Source organism: Rhinichthys klamathensis, unplaced genomic scaffold (assembly GCF_029890125.1).
Source record: "Rhinichthys klamathensis goyatoka isolate OS25496 unplaced genomic scaffold, OSU_Roscu_1.1 h1tg000006l_1, whole genome shotgun sequence".
NCBI lineage: Eukaryota > Metazoa > Chordata > Actinopteri > Cypriniformes > Leuciscidae > Rhinichthys > Rhinichthys klamathensis.
The window spans coordinates 447,330-472,693 of NW_026606559.1; the positions used below are offsets into that span (position 1 = coordinate 447,330).

Below are 25,364 nucleotides of genomic sequence, written 5' to 3' on the forward strand. Positions count from 1 at the left end.
TCAAGTTTGTGTGTTCCATCATAAATTAAATACACTATCATTTATGACGTTACACGCTGCATGATTAGTGATCCACCGATATAGTAGGTTTTGGTAATTTAACTCTTTATGAACTCTTATGTTCAAGGTGTTGTTTTCACAGGTTAAACTATTACATTAAACAACATGCATTAAACATATATATATATATAGCATGTTGTTTAATGTATATATACACACACACACATTACATATATACAAACTATGTGTAGTTCTTCAGTAACAAGCCACCTCGCAATATTTATTTCAGCTGAACAAATTTGACATTTCTACCCTAGCATCATTTTTTGGTCACGGTGAAGTGTGTCCACACTGCTGACATGTTTACCGGCTGTAGCTAATCCACGTTGTGTGCACAAAATAGACACTGACAGTCAAAACGCATCACCACAGAAGTGCTCATTAAATGTCATTGTTTCGGTCAATGATTTCAGCCCGAAATCAAATTTATTTTTATGCCGTTTTGGGCAAATATTTTCAGTTGCATCACAAGTAACGACCAAGCTATTCAGCACCTAAGAGGAAACCAGGACCGGCAGACAACAACAAAAAAATAGCATGTTCACCTGCTTTGCATGAGGATGTTCTACCGTTGAATAACATTAATTTTAGCCTAGGAGGCAGGTTAAGAATTAGTTTAAGCACATAGATAACACTGTCTGATCTTCCATTCAGACTAATGAATGCAGAGCACCATGACCCTCAAGTTATGACTGCAAATCTGAAAATTGGGACCATACCGTCCTGCTGTTATTCTCTTAGAGAAGAAGTGTAGCATAACTGCTGAAATGCAATTTAACATGCCTGATTATACCATTCATTTGTTTAAATAATCTGTCATGGTGCGAAGTGTGACTATAAAGTTTCCGATTGATCAAATCAAAAGTTGACCTAAATCAATCCAGCGAGCCTCATTTACCACCTTGAGACTTTATATAACAGTTTGATAAACAGGTATGCCTTCACTACTCGTAACCGAGGACATAAGGAAACTATTGACAGTATGTGTCTATATGTTGAACAGGAAGTAAATGCTTTTGAATCTCAATTGGATGCAATTACTGCACAAGGGGTTTCAAATTCAATTCAAACCTATGAATCATGAATGGATTAAACATTTAAGTGCTAAAAATACACCATTATCTCTAAAGCAGAAGTTAAGAGCTTGCATTTGACAGCTCTGCAGATCAAAATAATTACACTTATCTGAAAATCTGACATTGTTATGAAACAGATTTTTATGAATAAGCCACATTAATAGTATCAGGAGGTGATAATACTGTACGCCAAGCCATTTTAACACTAAATTCTTTAAACTGAAAATATATTTTTTGTTACTAAAACTTATTTTAATTACCAGCGGTCCATGTTATATCATCATCATCAATCGGCTGCAAACAGGGTAGGTTTGCAGTCGGTCACAATGTTATATTATATAGTGAAAAGTAATCCACCTCCCCTCACTCACTCGTTTCATTTGCTCCGGATGAATATTGTTGGTGCTACAGGGCTTGAATTTCAGCTTGGGATTGCGTATAATTTTACTTATTCCCGCAGATTTTGTGCTCACACAAATTGTGCGCACATAAAGCCGCCTCTCAGAACTAAATTGAGTTCTTTTCCGCTGCTTATTGCGCTTAAACAGTCAAATACACACAAAATAATGTCAAAATGCCAGTCTTGGCAAGTATTCACATAAACAGTCAGTTATGTTTTAAGTGAACGTAAACAGTTGAGAGAAAATGAAAGAAAATACACATGTAACAGTATATTAGTTTCATGCGTCAGGTCTTAGAGTGATTCCAATAAACCTGCTGCCAAATTATGAGATAATATAAAAAAATATATCTTATATTTCCCCATAGTATCGATGTCAAAATTGTGGCTAGTGAAAATGCTGAGTGGCTTGTAACTTTGGAAAACCACTAGTCACAGTGGCTGGTGAGCAAAAAAAGTTAATGTCAAGCCCTCGTCCCTGTATAATTACTTACTAGTGATTAACAATAATCAATAGTAAAAAATCATCCATGTTAAGTAAATGTGATCCAATAGTGAGTAATGTCTTGAATTTCACAATATATTACTCATGTTTCTAATCATTTTCCAAACAGTGAAAAGTAACTATTCTACTGTTACTGGTTAGTACACACTTGTGATTGTTCACTTTAGTGATGTGTGGTTCAGATATTCACTTCTGACTAGTAGTACCCATTCAAGTTTTACCACTTCCTCTAATCATCAGGAACTTATTTTGAATACATAGCCGAAGCCATTCTAAGTAGCCTACTTTACATATTCCAGTTTTCCTAGTACTAGTTGAATAGACACTGGTAATTGTTTACTCCAATTGTAATTAGTCACTATCTCACTGACTAGTAGCCAAGGACTGGTCATAGTATGTAATGAATGTGCAATAGCAAATAACTAAATAGATGCCTAACACAACTAATGATGTTAGTTAGCTTTTAGACACTATTGAATTGCCTACTAATAATTAACAAAAAGATATAGTAACAAAATAAATTACTAGTATATTAAGAAATAAATGGTAAAACGACTTAATGCCACAAAAACTGATGAAAACGATTTTTGACATAATATTTAGTAATAATTTGATGATTTGGTTTTTAGGACACCTTGGTGTAATATTCATTAAATATCAACAGACAGTAATCAAAAGTCGTGCAAAATTAGAATAGCATGTCGCTAACGCAATCACAATCAATTTCGTTTATCGTGAATTATAATAAGATGGAGGACAACTGCCATGCGGTTACGTGTCAAAATTGTCAAGCATGGACCCGCACAGAGACAAAACGCTTCCTGAGACAATTATGAATGAAGGATCGCGGCAGCTCTGTGCATCCGCACGTAACGTTACATTTCATTCACGGCGAGATTAATCGTGCATTACATCCCCAAACGTCAGATTATAAATGCGCCACAACCCGCCCGCCTTTATACTCACCAAGGGTCAAACTCGTGAATGATGCTCTCGAAGCGAATAACTGCGAAAAGTCGAGAGCTGAACCCTGCCAACCAGGCCAGAAAGAGAATGGTGAACGACAGCAAAGACTGCCATCCCGCCGGCTGCGTCAGTCCCCCGGACAGGCCTCCACCGCTGCATCCAGCCGGGGAGTTGGGCCGTCCGTTGCCCGAGACCGAACCTCCGGAGTTGGAGCTCGCTTTGTGCTTACAGTCGGAGGCGGTGTGGTGCTCCGCCATGTTCTGGAGGATTTGGTTAGGAAAGCACTTCCCACCGCCACGCACCCCTCTTTCCACCAACCCGCTCCCTCCTCGGCGCCAATATTTCTGCGCAACCAGGCCTTTGCTCCAACTGCAGGAATTTGGCGTTGTGTATTAATAATTTGGATTTATTTGCTGCAGATTCGGCGTCTGAGTGGCATGCTAACCGGCACACGAGATCCACTGGTAGGAGGGCGGGGGAGGGGGGTGAACAGGGCGGTTCTGTTCCATACACAGCAGGAAGAATCTCTCAGCCTCTCATAGCGAGACAGGTAGAACAAGGCGGGTCACACGCGCGACCCATTCAGCCAATCCGCTGCAAGCAAACCACTGACAGGAGCCAATGAGATCACTCACAGCCTGGAACGTTGACAAACACAAACGGAAAAAACGTTGACAGGAGGTTAGCCAATCCCGTCCCTGGTTTTCAATAACGAACACTCGTTTGAGCCAATCAGCACGAATAACCGTCGTGGCGCTGTGCCGCGATACACCAATGAAATAAATGAATTTTGTATAAAAAAAACTGCCTTCACGTTCATATTCACACAGGCCACTACGCAAACGATATTTTTATGCGGATGTCATTGTCTCACTCAAAAATGACCGTCTCGTCATCATTAGCCTACTCACCCTCATGTCGTTCCATAGGAGCTTTTAGGCATAACGTTGATGTTTTCAGCAACTCCAATTATATGGATAAAGATGATATGAGATTAAATGGCTATTGGTTACTTTTTTCACGGATGAAACTTATAGAAGTTATAGACAGAAATTCAGAATTTTCATTTTTAAGATTAACTTTCCCTTCTGATGATAAAATGTTTGGCAAACATTAACCGTGTAGCCTATATTAGCCTACATCTGCATGCTTTGCTTTGCATGTGTCATTCGTTATGCCAGCTACTGCATGGTGCCTGCTTTTGGACACAATTTTGAACACATACTGCACAATAATAAACTGAGAAGCTGCAGCAGTAAAATATTTAATAATGGAATCAAGAAGACCAGCTAAACAGAACAACCTGAGAACACCGCAAAAAAAGAAAAGTAGGCCTAAAAGGTCTTGATCTGTATTTTATAGTTTCTCTCCAGTATTCATCCTTAAATAAGATAAATGATTTAAGAAACAAAATTGCGGTAGCCTTCAAGCTGTAGCTGTCCTGAAAACAATTATCAGGCTGTCTCTGCCATTTTTATTAGATCTGAATGACTTTACAACTGACACATGGTATCAGCTAAAAGTCACTGAAAACAAATCATTAAAAAAGAATAGCTAAATAAATCAATACAATGGTTAGATAATCCCATTCCCAACAAGCACCTTTAAGCACTATTCTTTTAAACCAGCTTTATTTATAACCTATGGTGTGGACAGTGACAGAATACTTAATTCATGTAAATGTTTATGCAAATTGATTTAATATAGGATCTAGGAACCTTACCTGTACCATATGATGGTGATCTGAAATTCACAAAGTGTATTCTCTGCCTTGATCAGGTTCTCTCGAATTCTCTTGTATCCCCCCTAAAACATGATCTTTAGGCTCAACCACTGAAACCACTCCACAGTGTCATTCCAGGTTAGGTTTTCTAAAAAAACAAAGAAATTCAAAAACCACATGCAGTATAGATCATACCGCCTTTGGCTTTTCAAAGTTTTGTGCAGATCAGCATGCAGAAATTGCTCTGGATCTGCTCGAGACATCACAGGCACAGTAGAAAATATCAGTTCCATAACATCTCATACAGCAAGATGTAATGAGTTTTAATGGTAAAAACATTTATTACCACAACTGTTTCTGAGCTATATTTTTGACTTAACTTTTCTTTATTTCAAGGGTAATTCAGCAGTAAGCGTGAAGGTCATGCTTAAAAATAACTAGGTTTTTAAAGCAACCTTCATCAGTCAGTGGATTGCTCTGGCTTCAATACATGTTCAAGTTATCCATTAATGTGACATTGCAGATGTGGTGTATAAGTTATAACAGTGACAGTTTAACATTTGGTTTAGTTAAAAATGCCTCTATCCACAGTGCAAGGAATCCGTCTCTGCATGCAGACAATATCCTACATTAAGCATGTGTCAATATTGCTGCATTGAAAAATCAATAGATGCATTTAAGCCAATTGATTTTTCTTTTTCTTTTTGTATGTTCTGCTTACCATCTGGAAAAAAGGAAGCCTCTTTTCCTTGCACATGTGGCTTTGGTTATATTGTAATGGAAAATTAGTTGTGTCCTGCAGTATTTGAATATAACAGGTCTTTTTATGTCTCCTTTTCATCAGGAAAATTACCAGGGAAAAGTAATTCGGAGAGTTGCTTAGCATTTTAAAACAAATCACATTTGCTAACAGTATTTTTTTTTAAAGGTGTCAAAAGTAATTCTTGTTCTGATTTTGAACAGCTTTAATGTGCCTCTGCTGACACCCACAGTTTCCATGATGCCAGTGCACAGCAACCACCTGGCTAAAATGTATTTTTTGATTTATCATCAGTCCTCCACAAATATATGATAATTGTTGTAAATATAGATCCATATATATTGCGAAATATAAGAGGAGTCATTGCTCTTGACATTAGGTTGCATTTTTATATATTGGCTTATTTAAAATTATTGTGTGTTTTTTTTTATTCAAATGACTTTTTGGAAATATTGTAATTGATACTCTTTGTTAATTGTAAAGCTACTTAGATAAAAAAAATATATATTGGGTCACACTTTAGTTTAGGGTCCAATTTGCACTATTATCTAACTAGTAACTACAACTTTTGCCTCAATAAATCGTATACTGCTTAATAATGTGAGGTAGTTACATTTAGGGTAAAGGGATGTAGAATTTAAAATGTATGTGCTTTATAAGTACTAATAAACAGCTAATATCCCAGTAATATGCATGCTAATAAGCAAAAGTGAGAATGGGCTCTATGCACGGCGGTATTTCCGGTGAAGGTCTAAGGATGCTGGATTACTTCCGCCGATCGTAGAGTCCAATGCTATACCGAGAATTGATATTGGTTTTTATACTCTATTGCTATACTAAAGAAACGTTAGTCACAAAAACAGACAAAACAGACACTCCTCATTTTATTTATGCTTCTGTGTTTATTATATTAAATAAACATAACTATATATAAAATTACTGTCCCCGACAGTAATGGTGGTGGTCCCTCTTTTTAAGAAGGGGGACCGGAGGGTGTGTTCCAACTACAGGGGGATCACACTTCTCAGCCTCCCTGGGAAAGTCTATGCCAGGGTACTGGAGAGGAGAATACGGCCGATAGTGGAACCTCGGATTCAGGAGGAACAGTGCGGTTTTCGTCCAGGCCGTGGAACACTGGACCAGCTCTATACCCTCTACAGGGTGCTGGAGGGTTCATGGGAGTTTGCCCAACCAGTCCACATGTGCTTTGTGGATTTGGAGAAGGCTTTCGACTGTGTCCCCCGAGGCGGCCTGTGGAGGGTGCTCCGGGAGTATGGGGTCCCGGGTCCTTTGCTAAGGGCTGTCCGGTCCCTGTATGACCGATGCAGGAGCTTGGTTCGCATTGCCGGTAGTAAGTCAGACTTCTTCCCGGTGCATGTTGGACTCCGACAGGGCTGCCCTTTGTCGCCGGTTCTGTTCATAATTTTTATGGACAGAATTTCTAGGCGCAGCCAGGGGCCGGAGGGTGTCAGGTTTGGGGACCACGCGATTTCGTCTCTGCTCTTTGCGGATGATGTTGTCGTGTTGGCCCCCTCACACCAGGACCTTCAGCATGCACTGGGACGGTTTGCAGCCGAGTGTGAAGCGGCTGGGATGAGAATCAGCGCCTCCAAATCCGAGGCCATGGTCCTCAGTCGGAAAAGGGCGGCTTGCTCACTTCAGGTTGGTGGAGAGATCCTTCCTCAAGTGGAGGAGTTTAAGTATCTTGGGGTTTTGTTCACGAGTGAGGGAAGGATGGAACGGGAGATTGACAGACGGATCGGTGCAGCTTCTGCAGTAATGCGGTCGATGTACCGGTCTGTTGTGGTGAAGAAAGAGCTGAGCCGTAAGGCAAAGCTCTCGATTTACCGGTCAATCTACGTTCCTACTCTCACCTATGGTCATGAGCTTTGGGTCATGACCGAAAGGACAAGATCCCGGATACAGGCGGCCGAAATGAGCTTTCTCCGCAGGGTGGCTGGGCGATCCCTTAGAGATAGGGTGAGAAGCTCGGTCACTCGGGAGGAGCTCAGAGTAGAGCCGCTGCTCCTCCACATCGAGAGGGGTCAGCTGAGGTGGCTCGGGCATCTGTTTCGGATGCCTCCTGGACGCCTTCCCGGGGAGGTGTTCCGGGCACGTCCCACTGGGAGGAGACCCCGGGGAAGACCTAGGACACGCTGGAGAGACTATGTCTCCCGGCTGGCCTGGGAACGCCTCGGTGTCCCCCCGGAAGAGCTGGAGGAAGTGTCCAGGGAGAGGGAAGTCTGGGCATCTCTGCTTAGACTGCTGCCCCCGCGACCCGGCCCCGGATAAGCGGAAGAAGATGGATGGATGGATATATAAAATTACATCTAAACGTATTAAAGTTTCGTTTCAAAGACGAGAGGACAGTAAATTTAGAAGACTCTGCCATAATACCGTTTTCCTCGATTTTCCTCCGCTTTAAATCTCCCCAACCGGAAAGGCACGAGCATCCTTGCGTCAAACGCGGAAGTTATGCGGTTTGGGGACCACGCGACCCACGGGGACCCATTGGACCCTAAACTAAACTGTTACCAAATATCGATAATTAAAATGGCAAAGACTGATATTTTTCAGTACAGCTTAAAGGCTACGACTAAACAAAAAAAACAATGCATCTCAAATACATTTATCTTGGTTTTAGGATGTTTACATCTTTTTACTGGAAAGAACATACTGTATAAATACTGATTAAGAAAATTATATTTTTGCAATTGTTCTTGGTCTTCCTGGTGCCATTATTTGATTTTTAATAGTAGCGGTGTTCCTAGACTAGAGAATGGCATGCAATCCAGAAGGTCCCTTCTTATTTAAATGCCAAAGCAATTACCCACTGCATTCTGACATTAACATCCGGTTCTAACAATCGTTTCTTTCTCTTTTATTTTCCTCTGTGGTTTCTTTGTCTCAGTAGGAGAGTGAATACTGAAAGTTTAGGCAAAAACAAAAACAAAACACCTGTATATGAAGAGGTTAGATTAGAAGATCAGACCACGAGGCGACTTACCTGGTGACTCATATCAGTTGTGCGGAATGGAGGCAGATAATGAGGCTGAGTGTATATCTGTTTGACAGAAGAAAAAGCAGCTGTGATGGAAAGACTGCTATTCTCATTTATTGTGATTTTGTGAATGATACAGCTAAGATCACAGTGCTCCGGGCTTTTATGTCTCTGAAGACAGCTGTAGCTATCGCAGAAGAAACAACTGATGGACGCATGTTGGATTAAGGGCTGACTTTGATTAATCATTTTTTTGTTGTTGTTGGTGGTTCATTCATTTGTTCGTTCTTTAGTTGTTCGTTCATAAGTATTCAAATTCAGGGCACCTTTTGTGCTACAGTCATAAATAACATCTCAATTCATGCAGGTTGTTAAAGACAGATGTTTAAATAGATCATTGCCAATAATCCTAAAACGTACATTGATGGAGGGAACAGAGACATTTTTAGGTTTTGTTGCGGGCTCTTTTTAAAGTGCCCCTATGCCTTTTACGGATATTACTTTTCATTTAGTGTGTTGTATAATTGTTTGTGAATGTGAACGGTCTGCAAAATTTCGAAAATTAAAGTGTACAGAAAATGGAGTTATTGTCTCCCAAAAGAAAGAGCTGATTCTGAACTGCCTGAAACGAGTTGTCAGTAATTCCAGTCTTATTTCCTGCACAAAGTGTGTTTGTAACAAATTAGCATAATGCCAGCTTATGGTCTTCATTGACTGCCCGCGAACAACGTCCACTTTGAGCCTCAAACACTGTTGTAGCTGAGGCCTGAGAGTTTGGTTCTGCGAAATGCAAATCCACTTCGCTTGCACTTCCAAAGGATGAGGAAATTCAGGAGTTGAAATTCAGATATGGTAATGGCCGTTTGGTTTCCGACACGCTGTAAGTAGACCAATCACAACAGACTGGGCCATATGACCAATCAGAGCAAGGTAACCTTTCGGAAAGAAGGGGTTTAGAGAAATCTTTATCGAACTGTTTCAGACATTGTGAGTAAAGAGGTGATGCTGCGGTCGTTGTATATTATGAAAAAAAAAATGTTTTGACCTTTGATGCATGTAAACAGATTGTAGAACGGCAAAAAAATTTTTTAAACTTTTAAAAAAGGATAATAATGCGGGGGTCCAAACAACATTGGACCCCATTTGACTCCCAGAACCATAGCATCATGGTGTGATTTTTGTATGGACAAGAGCTTTTCAAATTTTCTTCAGAAATTTTAAATATAGTTATTTCTGTGCTTTTTTTCTTTATTTCCATTTATTTTGTATATGTTTTCTATATGTTATCAAACTACAGTATATTAATATGATACTAAAATGTATTGACCTTAAATTGTTTGTTTATGATATTTTGATATTTTTTATCAAAGCCAACTGTGCATCATGCAAGCGCTCCATTAGATGTTGAAGGCCGGACTGTATGGTCCTGAACCAAATGGCACCGCACTCCATAATACTCTGTCACTAGGCATTGATCTTTCTCTGTATTTGCAGAGACATCTCACAAAATAACATAGGCTACTAGCAGTGCGGAGAAGGTCTGTTTGTCTTCATTAAGTGGCCTTCTGCTGTAAAACTGCTTTCCTATTTCTCATCGGCTTCTCCAGTAATACTATAATGGACTCTGGGACGGAAGTGCTGGAAAAGACGTTAGACTGATGTGTAGAGACAGCGAGGCTCTCACGGCGACGGCCCAGAGCTCAGCACACTGCCTCATAATAATTAGTAAATGATCACTTCGCTTTGGCTTTCTACCCAACTTTGAATCTACTATAGAATTAATTAATTAATAGGCTTCATGATAAAATAGATATTTTTAAAATGTTTAAGAAGGCCTTCTACTCTCAGCAAATATTATTTCCAAATGATTAATTTAAAGTGGAATTACCATCCTTAAATAAAAAACTATAAATGTAGCGGGAATAAATTATTGCAATGGTCAGAGGAGCTCGGCATTGTGGGAATGGGAAATAAAAACAAACAAAAAATATATATATTTTTAACTTTTTCTTATCCCTCTCTCTTTTTTTTAGCACAACTTTCTCTAGTGGTAGAATACAGACAGATAGGACATAATTAGACGTTAATAAATGTTTTTCTCTCTCTTTTAGGCATCCAGATAAAGAGTTCAAAGGAACATCCAGACTCAGATTATAGTCATGACACATTGAAAAAACTTTAACCAGATATATAAGAAAAACTAGCCTACTATGTTGACACCATGTACAGTGATGGTCGCAGATAGTAATGTTGTTGAACTTATACAACATATATTATATACAGTAGGTACCATGGTATTTAACAATGGGCAACAGAGGGCAGTGTAGTTCACTACAGAGTCACAGTAAGAACTGACTGCTGCCATGCACAGATCTTGCCCAACATCAATCACTGGACTAAAACAAAGTCAATCCTCAGATCTCTGACAACAAAAGGGTTTGATTTAGTGGTTTATTTTGGGAACGGAAGAGTTTAGTAAACAAGCAATGTCTGTGGAGCTGGGCCGCAGATGGCAGTAATACAAAGTTTGGGATTTGGGATTGTTGCAAATGACAAGTATAAAAGATCTGTACTGAAATGTGCTAAATATTTATTTCTTGTTGTTTTTGGTGGTTTATCTCACTGGTGTTTGATTATCCTTCCAACCTGGCTTCTATATATGTATATTTACGTGAATTATGAGTTAAAATGACAAGTTATCCTGTTAAGCTATGATTTATATATTAATAAATAAACAAAGTCTCATTTGTGTTTGTCTCTCCTTTTGACCCGCGGCTTGTATATATATATGCATATTTATGTAAATTATGATTTAAAATGATGAGTTATCCTGTTAAGCACGTCAAGGTCAGATTTGATTACAAAAAAAAAAAATAGAAATTAAAATAATTCTAAAAAATAATAATAAATAAATTCAACCTACCTTAAATGATGAGTTAAAATTATGAACTATTCTGTTAAGCACATTTTGAGAAAAGATTCAAGCAAAAAAAAAAATCAAAAAAAATAAAAAAATATATATACATTATGAGTTAAAATTATAAGTTATCCTGTCAAGCATATGTCAAGGTCAGATTCCACCTACCTACCTAAATATATATAATGAAGTGCATTTCTTGGAGTGTGCAAGTTTTGCATTGTAATATTTTCATGAGAGTTTAAGGACTTCTTTATTTCAACATCATTTCAGGTGTTTCAAGGGTTTTCTGTACATCTTTCGGTAGAGACTAGATGAACCATTATTTAAATCAGTATTTCTTTTGCAGATAAATTACACCTAAATGGCACATAACAGGTCATTTTACATGTCGGTCAGGCTTTCTGCTGAAGTGACCGTTTTTAGCCAGGATACGCTGTGATGCGTACTGGAGATGTTCAAGTCACAACACACACAATAGTCATAAAAATAGGCCACTTGACAGTTTGCATCTTGGTTTAATTTACTTTTATGGCCCAAAGATCATCAAAAATATAACGGAGGAGCACTAGTGCTCCAATTGGCAGCCTATATCATTATCCCCGCTCCTTTAATATGTGTTTGTTTGGAAGCAAGTATGATAGTGTGTTGTGTCTTTGAGCTGTGTGCACTGTTCCCCTTGCAGTGTCTATCTCTTATCTGTTGTTTGATCTCTGTACCCTCGGGTGGCGCCAGCGATCAAAGAGCATGATGAAAAACAGCCTGATGGTGACTCACTAGACGTGCAGGGAAAAAGGTGAATGTCTTCAAACAGATACTTATCAGTCAGCAGGCACATGGCCTACAGCCCACTACTTCAACCTGCCGAAAGAACTGGAGAAGAAGACCCGCGGAGGCCTTCACGGACTTTGGTACAACATAATGTGCCAGCCTTGTTATGGTGATGTATGTGCCACTCAAGCAAAACTTGAAGCTTAGTTAATAAAAATAAAATAAAAGAAGAATAAAATAAATTAAGAATTAATCAAAGAAGTAGAGAGCAGGGGGGATTACTGTAATGGACTCCTCACTGGCCTTCCTAAAAAGACCATAAGACAGTTGCAGCTCATACAGAACGCTGCTGCCAGGATTCTGAGCAGGACCAGAAAATATGAACATATCACACCAGTCCTCAGGTCTCTACACTGGCTCCCAGTTACATTTAGGATTGATTTTAAAGTATTATTACTGGTATATAAATCATTTAATTGGCTAGGACCTCAATATATTGCAGATATGGTCACTAAATACAAACCTAACAGATCACTCAGATCATTAGGATCACATCAGCTAGAAATACCAAGGGTTCACTCTAAGCACTGAGAGTCTGCTTTTAGCTATTATGCCAGCCGCAGCTGGAACCAGCTTCCAGAGGAGATCAGATGTGCTCCTACAGTAGTCACATTCAAATCCATACTCAAAACACATCTGTTTAGCTATGCATTTACTGAATGAGCACTGTGCCACTGCTCGTCCGACTGTTTTTACTGTACTTTATTTTATTTTTTTATTCTAAACTGTTTTAATTATTCTTATTTGTTTTGATTATTTTCATTTCTTTATTCTAACCTGTTTTAATTATTGTTATTTCTTTTGATTTTTGAAAAAATTTCTTCTATGTAAAGCACTTTGAATTACCATTGTGTATGAAATGTGCTATATAAATAAACTTGCCTTGCCTATATGTGGTGTTTTAAATATGATTTAAGACAAATTATGTGCAAATTCACAAGTCATCAACACCATTGCTGAGTATTTTCTCCAAAAAAACAGTGAACCAAAGACATGCAGTCTCAAAAACGTGGTTTGAAATCGCTGGTGTTTCTGACGTCACAAACTACCTTGTAACCAATCACATCAACATGTGATTGTCAATAAGCTTGTTTGAGATGCGCCTTGCCTCGCCTTAAATGTATGCGAGAGTAGGCGGCGGTGAGAGGAGGAGTGAAAAAAGCGCAGGCAAGACGGACAGATCTCTCTTCTCGCAGTGGATCAGACACCTGTGAGATCAAAGACTGATATCGCGGGATTCCCGCTCATGCACAGTGTTGCTAATAAACTGGATGTAATTTAAGTTATGTTGCTTTTATATGAAAACAAATATAATGAACAAGACACCCAAAGTAGCTACTTATTTAATTCCATTCCAAATACTTGTTTATCAATAATGTTTTCTTTAATACAGATGTGTTTTTGTATTGTTTAAAAAAAAAAAATTACATTGCATAACCCATAGAGATCGCACTGTCAGAGAGTTTGGGAATATTCACACATAATACACATAAAACATGATATCAGAGTTTTAAAATTAAACATTTTAAAAGAGAGCAATACATCACGGTTGTTTAAACCAATGAGCATTGAGCTGTGTCGTCAGTAAGTCGTTTCCCATCATGCTTTTGATCAGCGCAGTCGGTGGAGAGCAACTGCGCGCGACTGCAGAATCCGACACGTGCGCCTTGCGCTCGCGATAGTTTTCTGACATACGTCAGCATGACATCAGAGCAAGGCGGACGGCACTCGGACACATTTCTAACCGGCATGCATCTCGCGCTGATCACCGGTGATCGGTTCTGCGCAGATTTTGCACATCTCAAACAAGCCTAGTGAGTGGATCTCTGAGCTGGTGTGAGTGAGTGGAGGCGGGGCTAATTTGCATATTTTGCACCGCGTATACTAAATGAGGCAAGGGTACGGTGGCCGAGAGAGCTCAACGTGCTGCAACTGAAAAAAACACATGCAATAGAAAAACACCCGCAAATTAAGAAAACATCTTCATCAGTTTTACAACACGTGTGCTCCAAATACTCACAACACAGCCAAATACAGAAACGCCCTGCAAAAGTTCACAACACAACCAAATACAGAAACGCGCTGCAAAAGTTCACAACACAACCAAATACAGAAACGCGCTGCAAAAGTTCTCTTACGAGAGGTTCTCTCGTATTGCGTAAGCTAGCTTACGCTACGGGTGAAGTCATCTTTGCTCGAGATATTGAAGCCAAAAATTATCCTTAATTTTGTATTTATTGTCAACGCAGTGCAGCAGCTAGCAGACCTTGAGCGGGCATATTGCGTGCTCATTGGTTGCCCTGCGGCAACTGCTGCAACCTACCACTGAGCCTCGCGTGTGATGTCACGTCCAATGAGGGCGCTTCGCATAGCCCACCGAAATGGGGGTGGCTTAGCGTATAAAAGGCAGGCTCGTAGGTTGTCTCACTGATTTCATCATCTTCAGCGAGCTCTCCGCATCGCTGGACTCTGAGGGAAGTCTTCGCCGTTGAAATCAGCGACTAGCAAGCAGAGGAAAGTGCCTGAAGAAGCCGGCCGTCTTCGCCACCTTCAGCCATCCGTGCCTGCTACGCCATCCGGCGTGTGTCCTTTTATTGCTGTGTGTGTTCGCCGCTGCGACACTCACTCTCTCTCTCTCACCAAAAGAGCGCAAGCATTTGTTTCAAAATGCCTCGCCTTTCCTGCGGCTCGTGTAGAGCCCAGCTCAGCGCAGGTGACCGCCATGTGATTTGCGCTCCCTGCCTGGGCCCGGAACACGCAGCCCTCGCCCTGGACTCGGGTGGCTGCGTGCATTGTGAAGCGCTTTCGCTGTCGACCCTGCGGGCTCGACTCGAAGCCTTCACACAGAACGCTGTCACTCCACCCTCTGGACCGCGCAGGAAGAAGCGCCGTGCTCAGAGGATGCCGGAGTCCGTGGCCGCAGTGAAGTGCTCGCCGGAACATCTCCCGCCAGCCTCACTCTCTCCTTCTCCGCCCCTCCCGGACGCGCAGCCGCCGGCCTCGCCCAGCGCTGCCACCGCCTCAGGGGACGAAGCTATAGGGGGCCACTCACTGGACAGCTGTTCCATCCTGGCGTCGGATAGCGAGGAGTGGTCGAGTTCATGTCACTCCGCCTCCCCTTCCGTCCAGGAATCCAGCAGGACTCGGGCAGGCGTGGACGCCGAGTTAATGCGCCTCCTCTCCAAGGCCGTCGACCAACTCGGGCTCGATTGGTCACCGCCGAAGGAGCCCGCACCCAACAGGCTCGACGGCTGTTTCCTGCACAGCCGGCGCCCCCAGCCCGTTTCCAGATCTGCACCTTTTCTGCCGGAACTGCACGCTGAGCTGTCAAAATCGTGGAACGCACCATTCTCCGCGAGGCTCCACTCTCATGTCTCCTCGCCGCTCTCCCGAGTGGACGGCGCCGCCGAGAAGGGATATACCTCTATCCCCACAGTGGAAGCGGCGGTCGCAGCGCACCTTTGCCCGCCCTCCGCGAGATGGCGCTCAAAGTCTGCCCTCCCGTCCAAAGCCTGCAGAACAACCTCAGCCCTTGTTGGCCGCGCCTTCGCCGTCGCCGGACAAGCCGCTTCCGCCTTGCATTCTATGGCCGTGCTGCAAATCCTTCAGGCTGATCTCCTCCGCCAATGGGACGAGAAAAGCAAGGATCCGGCCGCCATTACGGATTTGAGGAGCGCGATGGATCTCTCTCTTCGCGCCACAAAATCTGCAGCACAGGCGATGGGTAGATGCATGGCCTCGCTCACCGTCACAGAGCTGCATCTCTGGCTGACGCTGGCCGATATGGGGGAAGCTGAACGGTCCGTGTTTCTCGACGCGCCGCTCTCCCCTACCGGTTTCTTCGGCCCAGCGGTGAACGGGATCGTTGACCGCTTCTCCGAAGTCCAAAAGACCACGCAGGCCATGAACCTTTTCCTGCCGCGACGCACTAGCTCTTCCGCAAGCCGCCCACGTGAGCCGCCTGCCCGTCATGCTAGCCAGCGCCCAGCCCAGCCCCAGCCTCCGCAGCGTCGACAGGGCGGCCGCCCTAGATCTCGCTCCTCCGGTCGCAGGCCGCCTCCCCCCCGGGGACCACGGCCCAGGGTTGTGCTGAAGCCCGAGCAGGGAAAGCCTTCCTACTAGCGCTAGTGAAGAAAAGACGTGCTGGTCTCGCCGCGGCCGGACCACCGTCGAAGCTTCTTGTCCTGTCAGTTCCCTCAGTGAAGGCGACTGCAGACATAAATTTAGCAGCCAACGAGTCGGCAACACGGCCCGCTCGCCTGCACACAAACGCCGTTTTTACGGCGACCCAGAGAAATCTTAAAAAGAGTATAAAGTCTGGTTATCCAGCTCACGCCGAGTGTGTTTTATGTGTAGACAAAGTGCCCACAAGTCTGTGCTCACCCCTACATGTAAACACTATGCCCCATGTATCTCACATGATCACAGAGCCCACTCTTATAAAGCTGGCAAACGCCGCTCGAGTGATAAATGTAGACAATGTGCCCACAAATCTGTGCTCACATCTACTCGCTGCACGCTCTGTTACACGGCAACAGCCTCACAGCGGCCAGGTTATGAACATAAGTCACGTGACCGCCCACGAGCACTCACGCTTACGGACAAACACTCCGCCCCAGGCTCCGCTCGCTATGAATATCGCCACAAAATGTTCCCCATTCCCAGTAATCGGGTCATATCAAGTGGTTCAGGCAGTTACAGCTGTCGGCGAGCCACCGTTACTGAGATCAGAGAGCGCGCGCTCCCCGCCCGCGCCTCCGGTACAGTTTCCCGAGCCCGCGCTGCGCGGCCAACGGGACCCGGAGCCCATTCTGCCCCTAGCTATACATGTAGAAGCATGGAAGGCTATTCCTGGTGTGACAGATTGGGTAATAAGCACGATAAGTCAGGGCTATTCGCTTCAGTTCGCTCGCCGCCCCCCTCGCTTTCGAGCTCGGACAGAGACGAAAGTGAAAGCGGATGTTGCACACCTACTCCGCTCAGAAATAGCCAAACTGCTGTGCAAAGGGGCCATAGAACCAGTACCTCCTTCTCTGAGCGAGTCAGGCTTCTACAGTCGTTACTTCCTCGTACCAAAGAAGGACGGAGCTCTAAGACCTATCTTAGATCTGAGACATTTGAACAAAGCTCTCATGAGACGGCCGTTCAAAATGATTACGCCCAGACAAATCCTCGCACACATTCGCCCGGGAGACTGGTTCGTTTCTCTCGATCTGAAAGATGCATACTTTCAGATTCCGATAGCCCCGCGTCACAGGCCATTCTTGAGATTCGCCTTTGACAGTCGGGCATATCAATGCACCATATCAATACACCCCCCGTTCGGCCTATTCTTAGCGCCCCGTACATTTACGAAATGCATGGATACGGCTCTCGCCCCCCTGAGAGTGAAAGGGCTGCGAATTTTGAACTATCTGGACGATTGGCTGATTCTAGCACAGTCGGAGATGGAACTGATATCTCACAGAACTGTGCTTCTCAGCCATCTGGAGAGCCTGGGTCTCACGGTCAACTGGACCAAGAGCTCATTACTACCCAGTCAGTCAATTCCCTTTCTAGGAATAGAACTGGACTCGGTGGCTATGACAGCCCGCTTATCGACACAGCGCGCGCGCCGTGTTCGACAGCTAGCCGCGTCTTTCCAGAAAGGCAGCATTATACCTCTGAAGACATTCCAGAGGATGCTGGGCTGTATGGCATCGGCTATGGCTGTGCTTCAGCTGGGCCTGCTGCGCATGCGCCCGCTACAACGCTGGCTGAACTCCCAAGTGCCTCATCGGGCTTGGGTTTCAGGCCACAGGCGAATCAGAGTGACTCAGAGCTGCGTTTCGGCTCTGCAGCCCTGGTTAGCAGCCGACTGGTACCAGCGGGGAGTGACGATGGGGGCTGTTTCACAACGATTGGTCGTCTCGACGGACGCCTCCAATCTGGGTTGGGGCGCCGTCTTCGAGGGCAGACCGGCCTTTGGCCTGTGGTCAGACCAGGAGAAACGCTTCCACATTAACTGTCTGGAAATGAAATCAGTCGAGAACGCGCTCAAACGCTTCCTCCCGCTTATACAGGATCACCATGTACTGGTCCGATCGGACAACATGTCAGTGGTATCCTATATAAACTGTCAGGGCGGCGTCAGATCCAGAAACCTCTGCCATCTGACGGAACGCCTGCTTATGTGGTCTCAGGGCCGCCTGCGCTCGCTGAGAGCCGCGCATGTACCAGGCCACCTGAACGACGGTCCAGACACGCTATCCAGGAACCACATCCCCCCGGGGGAATGGTCCTTGCACCCCCAAACAGTCCAGTTACTATGGCGCATTCTCGGCAGAGCGAAAGTCGACCTGTTTGCGTCAAAAGACAACGCTCATTGCCCGCTGTTCTTTTCAAAGAGCGAGGATGCGCTGGCCCAAACCTGGCCCAGCCTCCCTCTTTATGCTTTCCCTCCGGTCGCTCTGTTACCACAGGTAATCAAGAGAATCAGGGAAACGCGCCACTCTGTGCTCCTTGTAGCCCCGTGCTGGGAGAATCAGACTTGGTTCCCGGAGCTGATGCGGCTGTCCCACACAGCCCCTTGGCCGATTCCGGTGAGGAGAGACCTCCTCTCTCAAGCCCGCGGCTCAGTCTGGCATCCCCATCCAGAGCGCTGGTCTCTACATGCGTGGGTGATCAACGGATACCCGTTGCTTTGGCAGAGGGAGTGATGAACACGATCACGCAATCCAGAGCCCCCTCTACGAGGCGGCTTTATGCGTCTAAATGGTCGGTGTTTTCCAAATGGTGCGCCGATAGAGATCTAGACCCACGAACGTGCGGGGTCCCTGGTCTGCTTAGCTTCCTTCAGGAGCTGTTGGATAAGGGCAGGTCCCCATCCACGCTTAAAGTCTATGTGGCGGCTGTTGCAGCGTTCGCTGAGTCGACGCCCGGCCAGTCAATAGGAAGGAACGAGCTCGTCATTCGCTTCCTTAGAGGAGCTAGACGAATGAACCCTCCGCGACCCCCATCGGTTCCCATCTGGGACCTTTCACTGGTCCTAGAGGCCCTGAAAGCTTTCCCCTTTGAACCGTTAGACTCCGTGGACCTAAAGTACCTCTCGCTCAAAACCGTTTTTCTGACGGCTCTGTCATCGGTTAAACGTGTGGGGGATCTACACGCGCTATCTGTTATTGCTGCGTGTCTTGAGTTCGGGCCAAACGACTCTAAAGTCGTCCTCAAGCCAAGACATGGTTATGTCCCTAAAATTTTGGGCACCCCATTCAGAGCGCAGGTCATCTCTCTTTCGGCTCTGCCTGCATCCGACAGTGAGGGTGATGTGAATCTCCTCTGCCCCGTCAGGGCTCTCAGGATTTACATTACGCGTTCCGCCTCTTTCAGGCCTTCAGAGCAGCTCTTTGTTTCGTTTGGTGGGCGCACCAAGGGTTTCGTCGCCGCGAAACAGAGCCTGTCCAGATGGATAGTGGAAGCTATCACATCTGCTTACATGTCTAAAGGTCTGCAATGCCCTTTGGGTATCAGGGCGCATTCCACCAGAGGCGTGACCTCATCGTGGGCTTGGTCCAGCGAAATTTCCATTCATGACATTTGCGAGGCGGCAGGCTGGGCCTCCCCGTCCACATTTGTTAGGTTTTATAACCTGTAAGTTCCCGCCTTGCAGGCTAGACTTCTGTAAGTGTGAGCTGTGGGTTTGTCCTGCACGGATTATCATGCTCGGACTCCCCTCACGCGACGCTAGCTCTCCTGGTTGAGCTGCGCTATAGGTTGAATGATTATGGACCGGCGTCGCCGCTCTGTATACCCTATATGTGCTTATAACATGTGCTGGCCCGCATTGCTTGCTGGCCACCTGTTTCCCACTTATCTATGTTCCCCGGGAAGCTAGCTTACGCAATACGAGAGAACCTCTCGTAAGAGAACGATACTCGGTTACTAACGTAACCTCGGTTCTCTCTAGAAGAGGGAACGAGTATTGCGCAACCTGACCGTGCAGGCGCCACGAGCGTCTTATCGCTTCAGCTGATGAAACCAGTGAGACAACCTACGAGCCTGCCTTTTATATGCTAAGCCACCCCCATTTCGGCGGGCTATGACGCGTAAGGGTGGGAAGCGCCCTCATTGGACGTGACGTCACGCGCGAGGCTCAGTGGTAGGTTGCAGCAGTTGCCGCAGGGCAACCAATGAGCACGCAATATGCCCGCTCAAGGTCTGCTAGCTGCTGCACTGCGTTGACAATAAATACAAAATTAAGGATAATTTTTGGCTTCAATATCTCGAGCAAAGATGACTTTACCCGTAGCGTAAGTTAGCTTACGCAATACTCGTTCCCTCTTCTAGAGAGAACCGAGTATCGTTCACAACACAACCAAATACTAGCCTGGTTAAAACCAGACCATTCTCAGTTCTAACTGAGTTATGGTCTGGCAAAGCGTCATAGACAAATCATTTCCAGAGGGGCGTCACCAACGGACGTCGCGGATAGACCTAAAACCAATCAGAGCGATGAAGGAGATGACGTATGCAGAGCGGCAGAAACATCTCCGAGTGTTGTTCTTTGCTCGGGTTTTAACAAAAAGGAAACGTTCAAATCGCTTAAAACAGACGCGATAGCTGATTCGAACGATAGCTGATTCGACGGCGGCATCCATCTTTGTAATGTAGGCTACAAAATCTGCTTCAAAATCCCAGCGCTGTCGTCATCATGTAAAGCCCGCCCCAACGTTTCTGATTGGTGCCTCGATTTCGACGGATTGGAAATGGGTTTGAATGAGCTCTTTGCCAGACTAACTTTCAGAGCAAATCTAAATTTGCCGGAAGTTGTCTGGGTTTTCCCAGGCTAACCAAATACAGAAACGCGCTGCAAAAGTTCACAACACAACCAAATACAGAAACGCGCCACAAAAGTTCACAACACAACCGCTGAAAATAGAACAGACCATAACGGAAATGTTTCCAGGGGACCCCAATAAGTGACGAACCAGGCTGGGACCTGCTTATAGCTCAAATTCTACTTTTTTATTTTATTAAAAAAAATTTTTTTTTTTTTTTTTTGCAAAACATACAGAGATGACATGTTTATGACATATAACTTGGTATACAATATGTTCAATGTCATCAGAATACAAATGAGAAAATAAGAGTTAACAATGAGCTGAAAACCAAAAAAACTAAACTAAAAAAGATAGAGAAATAACATGAGGGTAAGATATTGATCTATACATCAGTTACACAAATTTTTGAAATTTTATGTTTAAATAAGTTTCATAAGAAATGTTAGGTAATGCAGGGTCCAAAGATGAGACGGTAAGTTTTAAAGTTTAGACACTCACACACAGATAACGCATATTATAAAAACTTTTTTGTATAAAATGTATATGTATTTGCAACAGTTATGTTAACAGCAATAATAAGACATTTCTGTAAGAACAGCTATTCAGCTGATGGACACCGTGCTGCGTTGTCACGGTAACATCCCAGGTGAAAATAATGAGGAAATTACGTTGTCTTTCGTTGCTCCCTTCACCAAGTGCGTTCCAAACGGCTAAATAATGGCACACGAGTGCCCTGCATGCTCACTTCAAAGTCCCCACTTCAAGGACTCTTCGTAGGGTGTACGGAATATGGATGCTCACGAGCAATAAGCACGTCCCAGCTGGGTTCGTTCGTCACTTATTGGGCTCCCTGGAAACATTTCCGTTGTGGTCTGTTCTACTTGCAGCGCGATTCTGTATTTGGTTGTGTTGTGAGTATTTGGAGCACACAATGTCACCAATGTGTTGTAAAACTGATGAAGATGTTTTTTTAATTTGCGGGTGTTTTCTATTTGCATGTGTTTTCGTCAGTTGCAGCGCGCTGAGCTCTATTGGCCACCGTACAAGGGTGTAGCAGAGTTACATTCAAGCTATTTTAAGGGATTAAAACTTTTAAATATATAATTTTGGTGATCAAAGGTGAGTTTTAAAGGATAACATATAATTGACTACAGGGGGACTTTGCAAAGTCACTTTTTTTTAAAAGAAATTAATATTTTTATTCAGCAAGGGTGCATTTAATTGCTCAAAAGAAACAGTATAGAATTACACTGTATTTAGATCATGCTGTTCATCAGTTTCTACGAAAATCTTGCAGCACAACTGTTTTCAACATTGATAATAATAATAAAGAAAAATGTTTCTTGAGCACCAAATCAGCATATTAGAAAGATTTTTGAAGGATCATGTGACACTGAGGACTGGTGAAATGGCTGTTGAAAATTCTGCTTTGCCCTTTGCCATCACAGGAAAAAATGACATTTTAACCCTGGTAATACATAAAAAAAAAAACTAAAAAAACTATACACCTTTTGCATGCCTGGGTCTTGGACCTGGTGGAACATAAGCTTGTAAAAAAAAATCATAACTTTTTTCAATTATAATCATATTGTATCTGATCAGTAACTTCTGAGTGAATACTTAAAATACTTAACGTTTTGAATGTTACTGTGTTTTTACCATGCTATTACATTAAGTTCTGTAGTAGAGGCATTCTTTGAAATTGAAAATTTCACAAGACTACAGCAAAAACCAGTGTGATGCAAGAAAATATATATTTTATCATTATTTATGAGAAATTTCATTTGAATATGTCATTATATGAAATTTATAAGAACATATAATATGAGATTTACCAGTATGAACTCCATTGACTTCAATGAATTTAATTAAATTCCTTTGAGCTTATGACTGCTCAAAACAGTATAAATTTATGAAACCTACACATTCTTTTTCTAGCAAGACAACATCAATGTTACTCTGTGATTTGTTTTTATATTATATTCTTTATATAAAATATTTTTATATATATTTTAAACAAAATATATCAATTTTACTTGCAGACACTTTTATTTTCAGATAAAAAAAGAGACAATGAACAGCCTGAATCTTCTTGTCATAATGGTTCACAAGTAGCAGCAGAGTCAAATTTGGACCCTCTCTCCTTGGCTTATGAACTTTTGATCTACAAACAGACATTAATTTGTCAGTTTATTTTAATATCAGAATTATTGTGTGTGTGAGCACAGGAAAGAGAATAAATGTAGCCTATTTTACAAAAGTTATTTGAGACAAATCGAACTAATAAATGTATTTAAAAAGAAAAAATCTGCGTAATTTTGCATGTAAAGCTCTGAATATATCAAAATAAAAAGTTATTATAATAAAAAAGCTGTAAGATGTTAAGATGTATTAAAATAGAAACAATTGTTTTAAATCGAAATTATAATTCACAATATTACAGTTTTTGATGAAATAAATGTATTGGTGAACATAGACTTAAGAATTTGTTTTAAAACCAACCTCAAACGTTTAAAGTAGTGTATAAGACTACCTCACATAAGCTACAAATAAGCTTTTGTGTTTTTTTTTTTTATTTAAAATATAATTTCTCTAAAAATATTTTAATTTAAATATGACACACTGCTATTTTAATCCATTTCGAGCCTGCAGGCCAAATGGATCGTAAAGTGGAGCCACTTAAATTAATACATTTTTGTTTTGGGTAATTTAGGATTGACGATTAACTAAACAATGAAAGATAGTCAATGTATTATGTATGGTGAATCTAACTTACTGTGCCCAATAAAGTTGTTGTATACAGGCTACGAAAACTTACCATATGCACTTATGAATTCCTCACTTCAAGAAGTCTCTTTCACAGGCGCATATTTGAGGTCTCGTAAATCTTTTCTTTTAGCATATATTTATACATTTTAGTATTCAAGCTATTTACAGACATCTGAAAATGGAGACTAGAGACTAAACTGTTTACTCCATCTCTCCACGACAGAAAAGAATGCACTACGGTTTCCTCTGGTCAGCTCTGCTCTCTCTAGAACACCACAACGACAACAAATGCCAAGACTCAGAACGGGCCCATAAATCCTATTTTGAGATCAGTGCCACAGAGAGATATTTATAGGCCTTCAGCCCCACAGATACTGGTTTATTCCCCTGTCCCCTGCCCAGTGGTTTAGGGGCTAAAATAGTAAAGAAACAATAGACATAGGGAAAAGAGGGATGGTGAGAGGAACAGGGGTGTGTACGACTCCCTGGGATAAAAATGACCCGTCTGAGGGACTCGACAGTCTTCGTTTTCTCTGTCATTATGGTCACGGCAGTTCCCGGTCATGAATTTCAAAACTCTCACTCCCAAACAAAGCCCAGATAAACCGCTATATTGACTCCAGCGTGAGAGCTCAATTCAAACAGCCTCACGCCACAAAAGAGTGTCAAAGAGGAAGATTATTTCACTCAATTAGACAGTCGTCGGCCCCAGCCCACACTTAGAAACAACTGAGCATGCGCGGTGCAAGACTTGCTTTTATAGAGAATCATTTTAAATCCATAGAATGAGGAATAGTGATGGACTGATGTTAATTTGTTAATAATTAGTAATAATTGTTATTTCATAATTATTTGATGACATGAAACTTGGCGATAATGCTAAATAACATTAAAATTATATGGGCTATATAACTATAATCATGTTGTCTGAATAAATTTAAAATACAACACGAGTTTCATGATAACCCATAAATAACAGATATTACAATTTTGTATATTATCTCTGAATAAATACAAAATCCAACACTAAATCAATCATTTTGAATGCTACCAGTAGCAGCAACTGTATGTACAGTAGGATAAATAACAATTACATTTAGTGTTATTAAAATGTTAATGTTTTTAAAGTCTGACTTGTGTTAGATAATGACAAAGATACTAATGTAAATGAAAAAATAGGGTAAATCAGCATGTTGTTATTGTTAACTAAACCTATTTTTTAATTGAAATAAAATATAAATATATATAAAAAAAATGTAACTTAAATTTAAACAAAAATAAAATGTTTCCTTGTTAGCTACCTGAAATGAAATAAGTTAAGTACTAAAACCAAAGCTGAAAATTAATAAATTGAAGCTAAACAAAAATATATTTTTAAAAAATGGTAAAAAGGACAAAAGCACATAAAAATGATAAGTTAAAACAAGCTAAAAACTATAAGCTAAAAACAAATAGGAAACTGAAAATACAAAAATAAAAGCCAATTAAAAATATTTATAAATACTATTATATATAAATAATACTCTAATAATGCTTA

General features: G+C 42.3%; 1 protein-coding gene across 1 annotated transcript in view; it reads right to left on the reverse strand.

Moving 5' to 3' along the window:
• The window catches only part of stt3b (STT3 oligosaccharyltransferase complex catalytic subunit B), a 58,792-nt gene extending 55,297 nt beyond the window's left edge, over positions 1 to 3,495 (reverse strand). The window contains exon 1 of the mRNA XM_056256932.1: positions 3,008 to 3,495. Within this exon, the coding sequence (XP_056112907.1) occupies positions 3,008 to 3,264 (257 nt within the window). The 5' untranslated portion in view covers positions 3,265 to 3,495. The remainder of the gene's footprint in view (positions 1 to 3,007) is intronic.
• Positions 3,496 to 25,364: the final 21,869 nt, after the last annotated feature.